Source organism: Physcomitrium patens, chromosome 21, assembly GCF_059467195.1.
Source record: "Physcomitrium patens ecotype Gransden chromosome 21, ASM5946719v1, whole genome shotgun sequence".
Lineage (NCBI taxonomy): Eukaryota > Viridiplantae > Streptophyta > Bryopsida > Funariales > Funariaceae > Physcomitrium > Physcomitrium patens.
In genome coordinates, this window is record NC_143430.1 from 11,582,965 (window position 1) to 11,598,882 (window position 15,918).

General features: G+C 37.8%; 2 protein-coding genes across 4 annotated transcripts; both read left to right on the plus strand.

The window, feature by feature from the left end:
* The first annotated feature begins 1,260 nt into the window (after nt 1-1,260).
* Nucleotides 1,261-5,484, plus strand: LOC112273876 (scarecrow-like protein 23). 2 transcript variants are annotated; one of them, XM_024502896.3, is made up of 2 exons: nt 1,261-1,793; nt 2,273-5,484. In XM_024502896.3, the coding sequence occupies exon 2, from the start codon at nt 2,600-2,602 to the stop codon at nt 5,273-5,275; it is 2,676 nt and encodes an 891-aa protein (XP_024358664.1). In that variant the 5' UTR covers nt 1,261-1,793; nt 2,273-2,599; the 3' UTR covers nt 5,276-5,484. The 2 variants fall into 2 exon arrangements, with proteins under 2 accessions (XP_024358664.1, XP_024358666.1); XM_024502898.3 differs by lacking the exon at nt 1,261-1,793 and having other exon boundaries at nt 2,675-2,890; nt 3,142-5,484.
* Nucleotides 5,485-7,880: 2,396 nt separating this feature from the next.
* On the plus strand, nt 7,881-12,732 carry LOC112273877 (phospholipase A(1) LCAT3). 2 transcript variants are annotated; one of them, XM_024502899.3, is made up of 12 exons: nt 7,881-8,260; nt 8,379-8,470; nt 8,598-8,716; nt 9,076-9,211; nt 9,338-9,389; nt 9,753-9,853; nt 10,024-10,206; nt 10,340-10,497; nt 10,650-10,704; nt 10,986-11,039; nt 11,401-11,677; nt 11,886-12,732. In XM_024502899.3, exons 1-12 carry the CDS (start codon nt 8,026-8,028, stop codon nt 12,077-12,079), a joined length of 1,656 nt encoding a protein of 551 aa, XP_024358667.1. In that variant the 5' UTR covers nt 7,881-8,025; the 3' UTR covers nt 12,080-12,732. The 2 variants fall into 2 exon arrangements, with proteins under 2 accessions (XP_024358667.1, XP_073385789.1); XM_073529688.2 differs by lacking the exon at nt 10,986-11,039.
* The last annotated feature ends 3,186 nt before the right edge of the window (nt 12,733-15,918 follow it).

A 15,918-nucleotide genomic window follows, 5' to 3' on the forward strand; every position in this document is an offset into this window, starting at 1 on the left:
TTCTAAAGGTATGTCAACTTGTTTAGAACCTAGCCTAAATAATATAGGAGGAATCAAATCAATATGGTTTATATGGTTTAAAAAAATATCAGTTAATAAATAGAGAAAAAAAGTACTAATATCTTAGTCTTTTGTCTTTATATCATAACTTAGGTACTTAAATATATTATGCTTGGTTTCTAAAATTATCTGAAAATAAGAAAGATTTAAATATGGACCATGTTACTTCTTTACAAAATGATCACTAGTCCTAAGTAATCAAAACTAAAGAAAGATTTTTTTGTCAAAAAGCTATTGTAGAGGTCAAACTTTAAGATTTAAAAGATCTAGAGTAATTTAGACATTGTTGAAAAAGAGTAATCCCAATTGTATTAAAAAAAAAAGAGGAATAAAAAAATACACACATTCTTATTTACACACACACACACTCATCTACCAAATTTTTATATGCATCAATATATTTACACATATACTTAAAAATATATATATATATATATATATATATATATACATACATACATATATATAAACGCACTAATCTACACATTTTCAGATACATACACATGTGTACACACACACTTCTATACATACAGACTCATTTACAATGTTTGTATATATATATATATATATATTCAAACACACTTGCTTACAGTGAGCTGTGGTGGAGCGAAGGGGAGGCTTCCAGATGATTCGGAGGGGCGATGCTGCCGATGCAGGCCAGCTCCATTCCATAGTGGCAACACTTAGCAGCAAGGATGGGGGGCTGCAAGAAAGAATGGAAAGGAAAGGAAAGGAAAGCGTGAAGGGGGGGGGGGGGGGGGGGTGGTTTCCCTGACCCGAAGAGACTGAAAGGGGAAGCGAGAGACTGGTCTCATGGTGTGGCACCCTACTGTCGTATCTCCACAAGAGGAAAGGAAAGGAAAGCAGTGAGGGAATCAGAGTCCCCTTACTTCCCACCTTCACAGGACGTACCCAGCTGAACTCACCTCCTGGTCCCTCTGCCATCCCCACCCAATCCCCCTTTTCCCTTTCCTTTTCCCCTCATTACTGATGCGATAATATAATACAAGCCCGGGCCCTGCTGGAGTGAGAGAGAGCCCTTGCAGCAAGGACCAGCATGCTCCTGCAGGGCACGTTTCAAGGATTGCACAATGTCTCAGAACCTTCGGCGGAAACATACAAGTGGAATATGGCGATAGGAACAACGATTACGTGCAAATAATCGGAACCAGATGACCCCCTAAAAGTGATATGCTGCGAATATCGTGACGTGAGGCTTACGCGCTAACCATCTCCCTCGGCCAGAATCTGTCTCTTACCAGGCTTCGTCTAGAGAACAGCATGACGGAGCTAGGCTATCATTCCGGACCACTGGTCGACGCCGCGTTGGAACTTGGCTGCAATAGTTCTACTGCATGTACCCTCTGTCTGCTGCTGAAGCCTGTCGATACTGTTGCCGCGACTTTTTGTAGTGCGTTTCTGGACCTGTCGTGGTGTTCTCCGGAATTTATGGGAACATAAGAGGAGGAGGAGGAGAAGGAGTGCAGCGAAAGTTTACGGTTGCAAGTTACTGCAGTGTGTCGGAGACCATCGTCATCGATCTTTTCAAGTTCAGTATCTGTAGAGAGAGGAAGCTTTGTTGTTCTTAGGCGGACAGTTAGTAAACCTGCGAAGAGGCCATATTGAGGAATATTTTGGCAAAGTACATGGATGTTCGGAGCCAGACCAGGTTACGCGGTGACTGAGAGAAAGGCGCTCAATCGGAATCTGCCGAGGACGACGTTCTGTACAAGGTATCGCGCTAGGATTTTCTGTTTTATCAACACTCCTTACATGGTCGTGAAAGGATGTCACAGGTTGCAACTAGTAACAGATCACAAGATCACGAGTCCACTCCCTGGCCCGCTGGTCTCAGGAGGAGGTGAACGATGTTTTGGTTTTGATGATCTACTCACAACTGAGAATTCGCTGATCGATCGACTCTGAAGCTTACTTAGGGGAGGCGGATAGGGACAAGTGATCATGTTGCACCCTGATTATCGTACTTCATTTATATACACATATATTGATGTCTTATAATGGGGTGATTAGAGCTTCAAGTTCCATGATTTAGTCTACTTTTTCGCCATTTACTTAGTCTTTGCATTCAGTGAAAGATGTGACAATCAGATAGGTGATGTTTGTACAAAGCTGACGTCGCTTGAACGCTTTTTTTGTCGACGGTTTTTTTGATACCTTCCCACGCGTTTGTTTTTGGCCTGCTGTTGTGTAGGTAGAAGGATAGTCCAACGAAACAATGAGTGCTGGTAGCCGGTCGATCGACTGAGAGTCGTTCCTTACAACCCCTCGTTCCAGAAGCACAGGTTAAAGCAGTATCTAAGCATTCCAAGCTCAATCAACCAGAGAGCAGATCGATGGCAAATTTCTTGGTTGTAAAATAAGCTTGGAAGGTAACAGTACATACCTGATGAATTGAATACAGAAGTTGACCAAGGAGTAGTGCTATCTAGTCTTCCAAGTTGCAAAATTTGGAAACAGAAAGCTACAAAGAAGAGATTCTTTATTTAGAGATGTCAGTATCTTTCAGATAGTGAGGAGCATGGCTATAGTGTGTCCAAACCCCAGCAAGAGGCTGCGCTCCGTGTCAACAGAGCTATTACCGGGAGTCATTACTGGAACATGCACACAATATGCTGACTTACCAGGTTACAGAAGCCTCGTAACTGCTGAAGATCGAGATCAATTACGTATGACAGATCATTATACTTTACGGAACTCTGGTCAAATCAGCTCCGACGCAGGCGGTAGCTGTGGCGTTCATTGGGATGTTCATAGAAGAGCAGATTCGCTGGATCATGGAAGTGATCATTTGGTGGACCTGGACTTCACGGTTGGTTCGAATTGGCCAAACTCCACCTTGCCACCAGTTGCCCCAGTTTCTTCATGGTCAAATTACACTTTCGCATCTAATTCCTTTCCAACAAGTTCTAGTGGATGGGAGGTTCCTCCTTTAGAAGATAATATCACAGTAACCTTTCCTTCAAATGTTACGTTTCCCAATCATCTCAGTTCTGGGATTTCCGCTCCTAACAATTTCACCAATACTCTCCCTCAAAGTCTTCAACTGGAAACCTGTGGCAGTGCAAGTATTAGAGACGGCTTCTTCTCCAGTGGCCTCGCGCAAGCTCGAAGTGGCAACGTTCAGCATTTATACCAGACCCAGCCTCTTCTAATCAATGCCGAGCCTGGGAATAGTTTGGGGAAGATTGCAGATGCGGTACCAAGTCATCAACATCAGCATGTGCCGCAATTCGACATGCCTCAGCACAGGACCCACAGTTTCAGCGCTCACAATGCAAGTGAGAATGTCAAGGACCAGTTCGCAGGATTGGATGAGGATGCTGTGTCGCAATGGGTCGATGGGATGATTAGAGGGATGATGGAAGTTATGCCTGGAATGCCCATCGAACACTTGTTTGCGAATCTCTCAGAGGCTCTAGCACCAGGCTATGTAAATGCAGAAAGAGTCATCAGATCCCGCTTGCATCCGCTGTATGCGAGTGCTAGAGGACGAGTCCAGAACACTCTGCCCATCGACTTGGCAAGAGCTGGGAAAAGACCGAGAGTCGAATACAACGATGGCGCGAAAGGACAAGTTTATCGGGAAAATGCGAATTCGTCTCAAAATACAAGCCAGACATTTAAAAACGCAATCTCTGGTCTTCATGACAGGCAAGAGAATGTCATGCAGATACAGGCTGCGGTGTCTCATCCATCTCCAGAACTGCGAGAAGACCAACAGCTTCCTTTCTCAAGTTCTCAGAAACGAACCGACGACAATCTGCAGCTGTCACTTGAACCAGCGGATGAACGCAGCCTTCGACATTTGCATACTACACGACAGCCTTCACTCTCAAAGTTCGGCCATCAGGGTGTCACATCCAGAGACTCGCCGGGACCGTCACATCTCAAGCAATATCCTCAAATCCAACCGCATTACCATCAGAAACCTAAACTTGGAAACACTATCCTCGACTTTGATGTGCGGTCAAGTGTTTCGCAGTGCTCAGCCCAGAACGCGAGAGACTGCCAAGGCCTACCATCCTTGCCACTTGATGTGCCACAGACCTCATCGCAGAAACGGCAATCGCATGAACCGTCGACCAGTCAGGAGGGGCTGCAGCTTTTGGCGCTTCTCTTGCAGTGCGCTGAAGCAGTTTCCTCAGGCAACCACGACGAGGCCAATACGATTCTGCCGCAGTTGCGTGAACAGGTAACGCCGTATGGGAGCTCTGTGCAAAGGGTAGTCGCATATTTTGCCGAAGGCATGGCATCTCGCTTGGTTACATCCTGTCTGGGAATCAACTCTCCGCTCCCCAGAAATGACCTGGTTAACAACCCCAGCTTCACCTCTGCAATTCAGGTTTTCAACGAGATCTGCCCTTTTGTAAAGTTTTCGCATTTTACTGCTATTCAGGCTATCTCTGAGGCCTTCGAGGGAATGAACAACGTGCACGTCATCGACATGGATATCATGCATGGTTTACAATGGCACCTTTTGCTCCAAAACTTGGCCAAGAGACCTGGAGGTCCTCCTCACGTTCATATCACTGGCCTGGGAACCTCGGTGGAGACCCTCGATGCGACTGGTAAGCGACTAATCGATTTCGCAGCAACCTTGGGAGTTTCTTTCCAGTTCACAGCCGTCGCTGAAAAGTTCGGCAAGCTCGATCCCTCCGCGCTGAAAGTAGAATTCTCAGACGCGCTTGCAGTCCACTGGATGCATCACTCATTATACGATGTCTCGGGTTGTGACTCTGCCACACTGGGATTGATGCATAAGCTCTCACCCAAGATTATCACCATTGTGGAGCAAGACCTCCGCCACGGAGGCCCGTTTCTTAACCGGTTCGTTGAAGCACTTCACTACTACTCCGCTTTGTTCGATTCTTTGGGGGCGAGTTACAACAGGAAAAGCTTGAAGCGTCACATGGTAGAGCAACAACTGCTGTCGTGTGAGATCAAGAATATACTTGCCATTGGAGGTCCCGGTCGATCGGGCACAACGAAGTTCGATCATTGGCGGGACAAGCTCAGCGAAGCCGGCTTCAATCCCGTTGCCCTCAGTGCCCAAGCAGTCCACCAGGCGGCATTACTGCTATCTCAGGGGTTCTATCCTGGCGAGGGTTACACGTTGCTGGAAGACCTCGGCGCTCTCAAGCTCGGATGGGAAGATCTCTGTCTCTTCACCGCTTCTGCATGGACCTCGACATAGTTCATAATGTTCAGGAGACTCAGGAACTAGACACAAAAGAAAAAAACGCAAAACAGAGAGAAAGCTTTGGCAGAATCTGGTGATGATGGTAGCATGCATCGCTTGATTCGATCACGTTGAGTCTCTGTCCGATGACAAATTGTGCACACTCTCCGAACAAGTCCTAATAGAACAAGTGTGAGGAGATTGTTGATTCTTTTTAAACCCAACTTCTTTTGTTGTCCTGCATGTCACTTGATTGCACTGTAGATGCCCATCACTGTATGTTTGTGATGAAAACGGCATCAAAAACAGGAGTTCAGTCACCATTCGATTGATACGTTTTTTTAGCTAGATAGTGCAACTTATCACTGCCGAAACCTAGTCTCCGTTTAGTGCATGCCTTGAATTTCGGGTCGGTTATCTCCCAGTGCAGTTTTCTACATCAGAACATTACCACTCAAAGAAAACAAGGCAATATGATCATGAGCTGAAACACTGGAGCATTGTCAGTTATACGTCCAGCCAGACTCTGATCAGCAGAACCAATATTCCTAGACTTCTAAGGCACACCTCCATGCAATGCCACACATGTAATATTAGCCTCATTGCTTGCATAATAAAACTATGATGGTTGTATTTTTCTTTTTTTCTTTTTTTTGTCTTTCACCCACAGACCTGCCTACCTAATTGCTTTAGAACCATGATCACAGGGGTGATATTCAACAGAATGATGCAGCAAACTTGCAACTCATTTGGTGATTGATGGATTTGGTAGCACATTTGCATGGACAGCCCTGCCAGGTTTAGAACACAAAACTCCATGTGTTTCTAGATATGAATAGAAGCCATTGATAACAAAGGATCCGCTGCCAGTAGGCTGTATTCATATTACTCAGAGAGATCATATCCATATTCATAGTCTTCAAGTGCTTGCTCATCATCTCCATATAATGAGATGAGGTTCCAGTCAACTGAGTATGATGAGGCTTCATTGTCATATTCCCACACAATGACTGTTGTGTTGGCTTGTTGCTGGAGTAGGGACTATAGGCTTTCAATGACTATGAAGTGAGGATTCCTTTGCACTACCCCACATGTATTACATGAAACCAAGTTGTTTTTCACCCCACATGTCTTTTGACAATGGGAATAGATCTTTTGATGTTCAAATTGCAGAATTTTGCAAGAGCAATAAAAATATTTGTATTACTAAGATTCTTGATCCAGTTGATTGTAAAGTACAAAAGATTTGATAATGTGTGTTTTTTGGGTATCATGGTTAAAAATATCTGACAAGTCTTAATTTATTCAAAAAAAATCCACTAATTTTGTTGGTATTAAAATAGAATAAATTATAGCAAATTTGTGACCACATTTAAATACAATACTTCTTTAAAAAAATACTCTTTATACATTTCCACCTCAATTCTTATTATTTATTTTTTAGCAATAATTTCAACGCCGCATATTTTCTTAAATGCATCTACACCTCAACTTTTATACAAATAATCCCACAAATTTTTTTCTAAATTACTTGTATTTTTCAGAAAATATTTCTGAGAAAAAACATCTATTAAAACACCAAAAAAAGCAAGTAAAAATTCTTAATTCATGTAAAATTGTTTTACTTACATTAATGCATTTATTGACTTACAATTACATTCATTGATACACTTCTAACTTAACAATTTAATATTTTCTGTGGAAAAAAAAAAAAAAATCAATGGCAACTTCAATCAAGCTAGATATATTTTTTATTTTAATTTTAAAATATATATTAATAATTTGGATTATAACTATTAGTTTTGATCTTTTTAAAATATAGGAAAAAAAAAACCAAAGACAAAAAAAATATACGACTAAAGTCAACTTTTAATTAATTAATAAGTTAAAAAAATAAAGATAAATTTTGTACATTCACTATATAGAGGTTAATTAGTTGGTAAAAAACTAGTTATTCTAATATGTTTGAGATTTATATTCAAATAATTTAAAACAAACATTGTGTCTTATTGTAGAACTTAAATTCAAATAAAATCAATTCTTTTATGCAATTTGAAAATTATATTACAATAAAATTTTGTCTGCCAAAATAAATAAAAAATAATTAACATTTTTAAATTTTTATATTTGTGTGTGTATATATATATATATATATATAATATCACATGGATAATTTTTCTTTGTTCATATTTTGTTAAACTATATTCTAATGAAACTTGTATAACTTTCACACACACACGCATCTATATAGTTTCATGATCCACCTCTCTCTCTCTCTCTCTCTCTCTATATATATATATATATATCCAAAGCCTTTTAACTTAATGAACAAATTGCATGCATTTTATTTATTTATTTATTTAATATTTCGAGATTTTGGATTTTCGAGATTTCGAGATTTTAGAGAGAGAAAAAATAAAAATAAAAAACTAACAAATTTTTTAACAAATTTTAACACGCAAGGAAAACACGTCACAACCACCAGCCCACGTATGATGGGTTCTGAATGGACGAACAGGTGCCTTTCCCTTCGATAAGTCATCCATCCATCTATCCATCCGTCCATCTCCTGCACTCCTTTGCTCGAAACCCTAATTGCCGATTCCATGGTTTTCATGACTTCCTGATCGTCCCTTTCTGTCGGTGGAAAATCTTGTAGAAGTTGTGACGAAGATGCTGCAGAAAAACGTCACGGTGAGCTTTGATTGGCGAAAAACCGTGTCGTAGAGGAGCCAACAAGTAAACACCAAAAATAAAAAAAATAAATGTCGCGAAAGATGGTGGGGAAGGCCGAGCACTCGTGGCGATGGCACCGTAAGGGCGATGAAGACGACGATGTCGCCTCGGTTCCGAACCCGGTATTGTTGGTGCCGGGGATCGGAGGGTCCATTCTTACTGCAGTGGACCACAAGGGCCACAAGGAGCGTGTCTGGGTTCGCTTGTTCGAGGCCGATCATGAATTTCGCTTTAAACTCTTCTCCTCTTACGATCCTGTCACAGGTATGGTATTGTAATTCGAACTCTTGTGGAGTGGATTCTGTGGGATTGTCCGGGGGCCTTGGTGATTGTGAATTGTTGTGACATTCTGACTGCATTTTATCCCTTCAATTTTCCACAGGAAAGACTCATTCCCTGAATAAGGACATAACAATAGAAGTTCCAGAGGAACGTTTTGGATTGTATAGCTGTGACATTCTCGATCCTGATGTGGTATGTACATGTCAGCTCCTTAAATTTTTTAATTGTTTGATCTTTCGAGGTTTACTCTTGATGCTTCAGATTGTCTTACCTAGATTGTTCAGGAAAATCCAATCAGGGTAATCTTACATGGTGACAGATCATGCGTCTGGATACTGTTTACTACTTCCACGATTTGATCGAACAACTTACAAATTGGGGTTACAAAGAGGGTAAAACGTTATTTGGATTTGGATACGATTTCCGCCAAAGCAATAGGTTCGTATGAGAATATTATCTTCTCATTAGTGTTTTTGGTGACACGAAACTGTCTCACCCCTTGTCGTCATCCAATGTGCGAAATCGTCTTCTTGAGTGTCAATAAAGCAGATTATGTGGTTTGCAAGAAGCATAGCAACTCTTTTGCTGGTTTGTGTTTGATGGCTTTTTTCCCTCTGTGCTACATGTATCTCATCCCGACTCACATGCAGTTCTGCCTACCCTTCGCGCTCGCTCTCTTTCAATCGATTCATTCACATGACAAGGAAGGCATATCAATTTACTTATACATACATTTCAAACCGATAAACCAAACAGGATGTTCAATACTGACGTCTTGAATTTAATGCTCAATGCAGGCTTGGAGAGGCTATGGATCGGATGAAGCTGAAGCTGGAGAGTATGTGTGAGGCATCTCGTGGGAGGAAAGTTGACATAATTACACATTCCATGGGTGGTCTCCTTGTGAAATGTTTTCTGGCTCTCCATCCTCAGGTACATTGTGACCAAATGATCAGACCAGCGTACACTAGTCTTGAAGTTGGGTAGGACATCAGGTGATCACTTCGTCTGTGTACTCTCCGGTTCAGCTGCTAATGTCTAGTTGGTTGTCGAATGCAGGTGTTTCAGAAGTATGCTAACTCATGGATTGCTATTACCGCACCCTTCGAAGGTGGGGAATCCTGTGTCCTCGTCTGTATTTTTGAAGATTGTTTTGTGTTTTCCTTCTCTGTCATTTTATTTTAGTGGGATGAAGGAAAGTTCCAATTGCACTATTCATAAAGAGAAAAAGTTCATGATGTTAAGCTGTGTTAGGCAACAACTCTGCTTGCTCCTTTTTCTAATCTCGTCCTTTCACCCGTCTGTATGATCTTGAACAAGTCTAAGCGAGGACCTGAATGTCTTCTTGCTCGATTCCTGTAGCATATGTACGTCGATCACTTCTACAGTACCAACTGTTACCCTACAATACTGTAGCAGTTTAGTTTTATTTTCATATCATTATCCTCACATTGTGACATTGTTTGTTCTTCAGGTGCTCCCGGTTTTATCATGGACTGTCTGCTGACTGGTGTGGATTTTGTGAAGGGTTGGCAACGAGAGCTTTTTGTTGCAAAGTGGAGTATGCATCAGCTTGTATGTACCTTCACATTGTTGTGGATTTTCTCACAGCTATGTCACAGTGGTGAATGCACTTTCGACGAATTTCAATCTACTGCAAAGGTTTTGGCAGTAGAGTTTTTTGCTTGGGTTCTTATGTTTGGTCATTGTATGCTCATTTGGAGGTTGCATGCGTATTTGTGCAGTTGATAGAGTGCCCGTCGGTGTATGAGCTGCTAGCTTCTCCCGACTTCGATTGGAGTGAACCTCCTGAACTGCGGTTGTGGCGGAAAATAGCTGATCAGGATGGCGAGGAGAAAGTTAAATTGGAAGCGTTTGGGCCCAGTGATAACCTAGATGTCATGATGGCTGCACTGGAAGAGAACAAGGTAAGAATGCCACTCTGATTGATTTTGAAAAGGATTTTTGATCGGGTTTTTGGCTCTAACTGAGTGTTGTTACACTTGATTGTGTGCCTCGGCCCTGGTTGGTAATGCACATATGTAACGAACATTCTTTCAGTTGAACTTCAATGGAACCAAGATACCTCTGCCCTTAAATAAGGTTATTGTCAAGTGGGCCCAAGAGACTCAGAGGATAATGCACAAAGCGAAGCTGCCTGAGGGCGTAAAGTTTTACAATCTCTACGGCACATCACATGACACCCCCCATCATGTCTCGTTAGTTTTGTATCCTTCTTTATATTGAATCAAGTGAACTCTGACGTCTGTCAAAAGTTGTGCCTTCACATATGCTCTATTCAAATATCATTCTGTGTATGTGTTATCCTCTCAATTGGACTCTGACGAGCGATTTATTCTTACTCTTTCAGCTACGGTACCGACAAATCGCCTCTGCAAGAATTAACTGAAATTTTGAATTCAGAGGTACATTCCTCATAATTTTCATCTGATCATTTTTTATTTTCATAAGTTTGTACTACTTTTATTGGTCCACTTTTGGTCAACATCTAGGAAGAAGTAGTATGAGGGACAAAAGTTTTATGGAAGAAACGTACTCTCTGTAATTCATTGATCTTACGCATAGTACAAGCTGCAATATCAGATTGCGGTGTCTTACGTCAATGCTCAGACATGACTTCCTTATGCTGCATTGATCTTTTGTAATCCAGCACTGCTTGATGTAAACATGAACTGCTGATAAACAGGCTGAATTCGCATACGTTGATGGGGACGGTACTGTTCCAGTGGAATCTGCAATGGTAATTCATTTGTAGTGTTGTTGGAAGCTTTTTAGCGCAAATGTTTGTTCACCACATCAAAAGTGACTGTCTACAATACGGGTGATATTCTTATGTTGCAGTTGACCTGCGTTGATTGTTTTTGTTGAGTCTTCTATTAGGGGAGGCTCTGCGAAGTAGTTCAGCTTAATATAATTAACCTCCTGATGAGAATATTCATGAACTGTATAGTTCATATTCTACATCATGCGTACCATGAACTCGTGGACAATACAACTTTCACATAAATAGTTCTTTCACACTTCGTACGCGTACTTTTTTTTTTTTTTTTTTTTTTTCTGTTTTCTAGGATTGATTGTATTGCTATTACGCGTGTGTTCAGGCTGATGGTTTAAATGCCAAGGCAAGAGTGGGAATACCTGCTGACCATCGGGGCATCCTTCTGGATGAACACTTCTTCCATATTATCAAACACTGGTTGGAGGTAGGTGGTGCAGATTCAGAATATGATCCAGAAACAGATTATGTCATAGTATCCAGAAGACCTTCCGAGTTTGATATCCACAAAGAGGAAAGTGCTCCAGTGGATGATATCGAGAGGACTGAGGACGGTTCGAAACTGCCTTCAAAAGAAGTTTATACTGCCAGTATTGAAATTGGTATTATTCCTCTCTTGATTTGGTATTTTGAGTACCGTTGCACCTCGATAATGTTATACTTTTTTTTGATATTCATTCCGCCGCATGGTAGTAGTCTGATGTCACTATAGGTTGGGACTGAAATTTTTGCCTTGCATCTTGGCATCATCGCTTCGTCGATGTGAGATTTACTGGAATTTGAGTTGATAAATGAAAGATGTCTTGGCAGGTTCAGGTTCAGTTAGTGACATTCAAGCAGAAGCCGATGCTCGAGTCCATCGTGAGGGAGCCCAAACAAATGAATCGGAGTTCCAACTTTCAACCATCGGTGTTTTCCCAGGATTGGACAAAAAAGAAATGAAGGCTACTCCTGATCAAATTGTGGTTGCGTTATCTGAGGAAGCTAAAGCCGCGGCCTTATAAAATGATTGGATTGTCTCTGATAAGACGTGATAAGACGTATTCCTGAAGGTACCAGTGCAAGTACTGGAAATTGGGTCAAGGCTATCGCATGAGTAAAGTAGAGCCCTTGCAAGTGGATGCAGCGTCTACTGAATGGAGTACCTTCTCTAAAATCCTAAACTATGTCCTGCTCTTGAAGCTGTGCCAGTGACTACAAGTAATGATATACATCCCAATTTTGGAACCTCATTCAGCAAAGATCCAGATCACAGAACAAAGCATGAACAAATTGCCTCATGGACATTCTGAACGTAACATTCCCCCCACAGTAGAGGATTGTAAAGACATTGCAAAGCTATGGCAATATTGAAGATATGGGAATTATGGCGGTTGTGGGATGATTCTTGCATCCAACTGAACCCAATAGGAATTAACTCTGATTATGCAGCAATGATCTGCTTTGGTGTAGTTTTATGACCCAAAGAGGCTTTTTAGTAATTAAAATATTTCTTTGAGGGTTGTGATTTCTTAAATAGCTTTTAGATATGGCTAGCCTATGGAGATAATGTAATAAATGGTGTGATGTCCAATTTATTTGGCAATGATGCCAAGCTTTTGCACCACAATATATCAATGATAGTCAAAGATGAGAAGCCCAATTCATTTGGCAATGATATCAATCTTGACCACCTTGATATTTCTTTCCATCTTTTTTTTTTTTAGCATGTGACATGCTTTATCAAATACTTCTTCATGAATAACAACTTTACAAGATAGGTTTATAATATATCTTAAGTTGACTAAATGTCTTGTTAACTTCAAAAATGTGCATAATCTTCTAAATTCATTTCTTTATGTAAAATCACCATCATTCTAAGTTTACAACTAAAGTGATGAAAAATATGCATTTCTCATTTCACTCAACTTGTTATTTATATAAAATATTCTAAAGTCAATCACTTTAAGTCTACAAGTAGATCTCTAAAAGTTATTTTTTCAATTGAATTACTATTGCTTTACACCATTTTTTTTTTTTTTTTTTTTTTTTTTTCTACAATTCTTCACTAATAAATAAGTTTTATTTAGTGTAATAAATAATTCATTCAATATTACTTCATATTTCAATCTGCCATTGCTTCAAGTCATGAAATAGTTATATATCTTCATAACATATTAAATATTCTTATACAAGATTGTGCATTGATTTTTGTTCAATGTCTTCTTTTTCCAATAAAACCTTCAATGCTACAACATAGGCTTGACATTCTTTCAAAATATCTTCTATATTTAATCCTAAATATTTGATATATAAATCCAGAAATAGAAAATTTAATCTCTAAACATTTCTAAAATTTTTTAAGACAGCCATTTTAAACTCACATCCTAACTCTAATAAGTACTATCAAATAAAAACTAATCCTACAAATAATAACAAATCCTATCTCTCAACAATTCAAAAACCTTTTTAACTCAACTTCAATGATTTATTTACAAAATCATAATAATTAAATATATAACAAAAATTTAAATAAAAAATAAAAAAATCACAACCACAACTATATTATCTTAAAAACTCATATATATAAATTAAAAAAAAAAAATCCAATTCTTTTCTCATTTCTTTACTTACTACAATCTATTTGCTTGAAGTTAAGGGCTTTCTTTTATTCTACTCCAATAATCCACTCCACTCATCCTAACACTCCTATTTCAATGAATCTTAGCTTGTTGGAATTATTATTTATGTAACTTTAGCAATACAAATATTCATGGCAATCTGATAGTTGAATTCCAATAATTGCTCCTCCAAAACTATGTGATCTAGATTCTTCACACAGTGCAATGCTTATTACTTATCAGTGCAATGCAATACTTATCACTTGATTTGTTGCCACAAATTCTTCTTAGTTCTTATTTTGATGATTCTAATTTTTTTGAAAAAGTTAACATTAAGCAGCTTCTACCTTCAAAAATTCCACATTAAAATTTATAATATCCAATAGACTCATCAAAAGAAATCCAATGCCCTTCAATAATGAATCTACTTATGATTGATGGCAAATTCTATCTATTTGATACTCACACAATATGCTATTAATATTCTAAAGAAAACTAGCAATGTTTATATTAGGAAAAGGCAGTTCTATAACAATTCTTGATATTCAAATTATAATATTCAACTTATGCAATATATGCATTTGATACCAAACTAACCAAACATCTATACTACAACTAGAATCATGTGTATTGGAACTTTTAAACAACACAAGATCCACTACTTATTTCCTACTCAAAACTCAAAATATTCTCAAGCCACTACTTAATCTTTGCTACTACCTATTCAATCTTTTGATTTGCTTGTTTAGTGTAATCTTACCCTGATTGAAGAAAAAACTTAAAACAAATTTCTTGGAAAGAGGTTCTAATGAAAATTCTACTTGTATACAAAAATCCATGTATTATTCACCAACTTTTCAAAACCACATCTCTCTCTATTTTTCACATTAAGACCGTGATTATCTTGCCTTTTATTTATTTATTTATTTATTTATTTTTTAAAAACAAAAAAACCAACATGTGGTTGTATTATATGAAGTTTTTCTTGAAAATGCATTGGATACTTGGTTGTGGAAAATTGGAAATTGCAACAACAAGGTCTTAACAACTTTAATAGAATCCTAAATTAATTCCAATCAAATCTTAACAATGCTAATCAAATTTTAATCAAATTCAAATAAAGTCTTAAAGAAATTATAAAAAAAATATAAAAAAATCATATTTTTTTTAAAGAAATCATAAAGAACTTAAAAAAAACCATAAAGAAATAATCAATAAATTCTTATAAAATATCAAAAATAAAAATTTTAAAGGTAATTAAAAATAAAAAATATAAATAAACCTAAAATAAATCCTAATCAAATCTTAAATAAATACTAATTAGTTTCTAATCAAATTCTAAATTCTAAATTCTAAAAAAATCCTAGCCAAATTCTAAATGCTACATCTTAGTCAAATTTCTAATCCTAATCAAGCCGTAATCGAATCCAACCAAAATCTTAATAATATCCTTACTAAATCTTAAAAAAAAATAAACCTTAATAATTAATAATTTAATCGTTAATTTTAATTCAAAAAAATTAAACCTTTTAATCTATCAGTAAAAAAAATCATAACAATTTAAAAAAATATCCAACATACCAAATAAAAGATATACCTTATAATTTGCTTGAATATTCTTTGATCTTCTTCTCCAATCTTGATTTTGATTTCTTAATATCAATATCTCTTGAAATTATTTTCTAATTTCTTTCAAAAATTATATAATTATTTTTAAATAATTCTAATAATAGTATAAAATATTTATTTTAATATAACCAATACACTGCTGCAAATCTTAGAAATCCTCATCAAACTTTTAAATTCTAATTTTCTAGATGTCAATACTTTTGAATTTCAATGACCTTTAAATAAACCATTTAATCATGCTCAAATTAATAACATATATTTAATATAAAAAATATCATTTAATTATAATATTTCATCCAAAAATCATCTATTAGTTTTACAAAATAATTCTAAGTATAAATTCTTTATATTTCTTAAAAATCCAAAGTTACTCCAAAACAACCTTGACTTTGCAAAGCCTTTACAAAGTCATTACAAACTCAAAGCACTCAAAACTAATATCTAAAAAACCTCTCTCTTCGTTTTTCTTATATCCTACTCTTTAATCAACCAAAAAATCCTAAAACTACCATAGATGCATGGTTTCATGCTTTGGAGTCTAATTGCAACTTACATTCACAACTGGTCTATTCCAAGCATTAATTCTTAATTACTTGAGATAATTTTGCTATAAA

Coding starts and splice junctions, on each gene's coding strand:
- LOC112273876 (XM_024502896.3), top strand. CDS start 2,600: ATGGCTATAGTGTGTCCAAACCCCAGCAAGAGGCTGCGCTCCGTGTCA.
- LOC112273877 (XM_024502899.3), top strand. CDS start 8,026: ATGTCGCGAAAGATGGTGGGGAAGGCCGAGCACTCGTGGCGATGGCAC. Junction 9,212..9,337: donor TTCTGGCTCTCCATCCTCAG/GTACATTGTGAC, acceptor TGTCGAATGCAG/GTGTTTCAGAAGTATGCTAA. Junction 11,678..11,885: donor TACTGCCAGTATTGAAATTG/GTATTATTCCTC, acceptor ATGTCTTGGCAG/GTTCAGGTTCAGTTAGTGAC.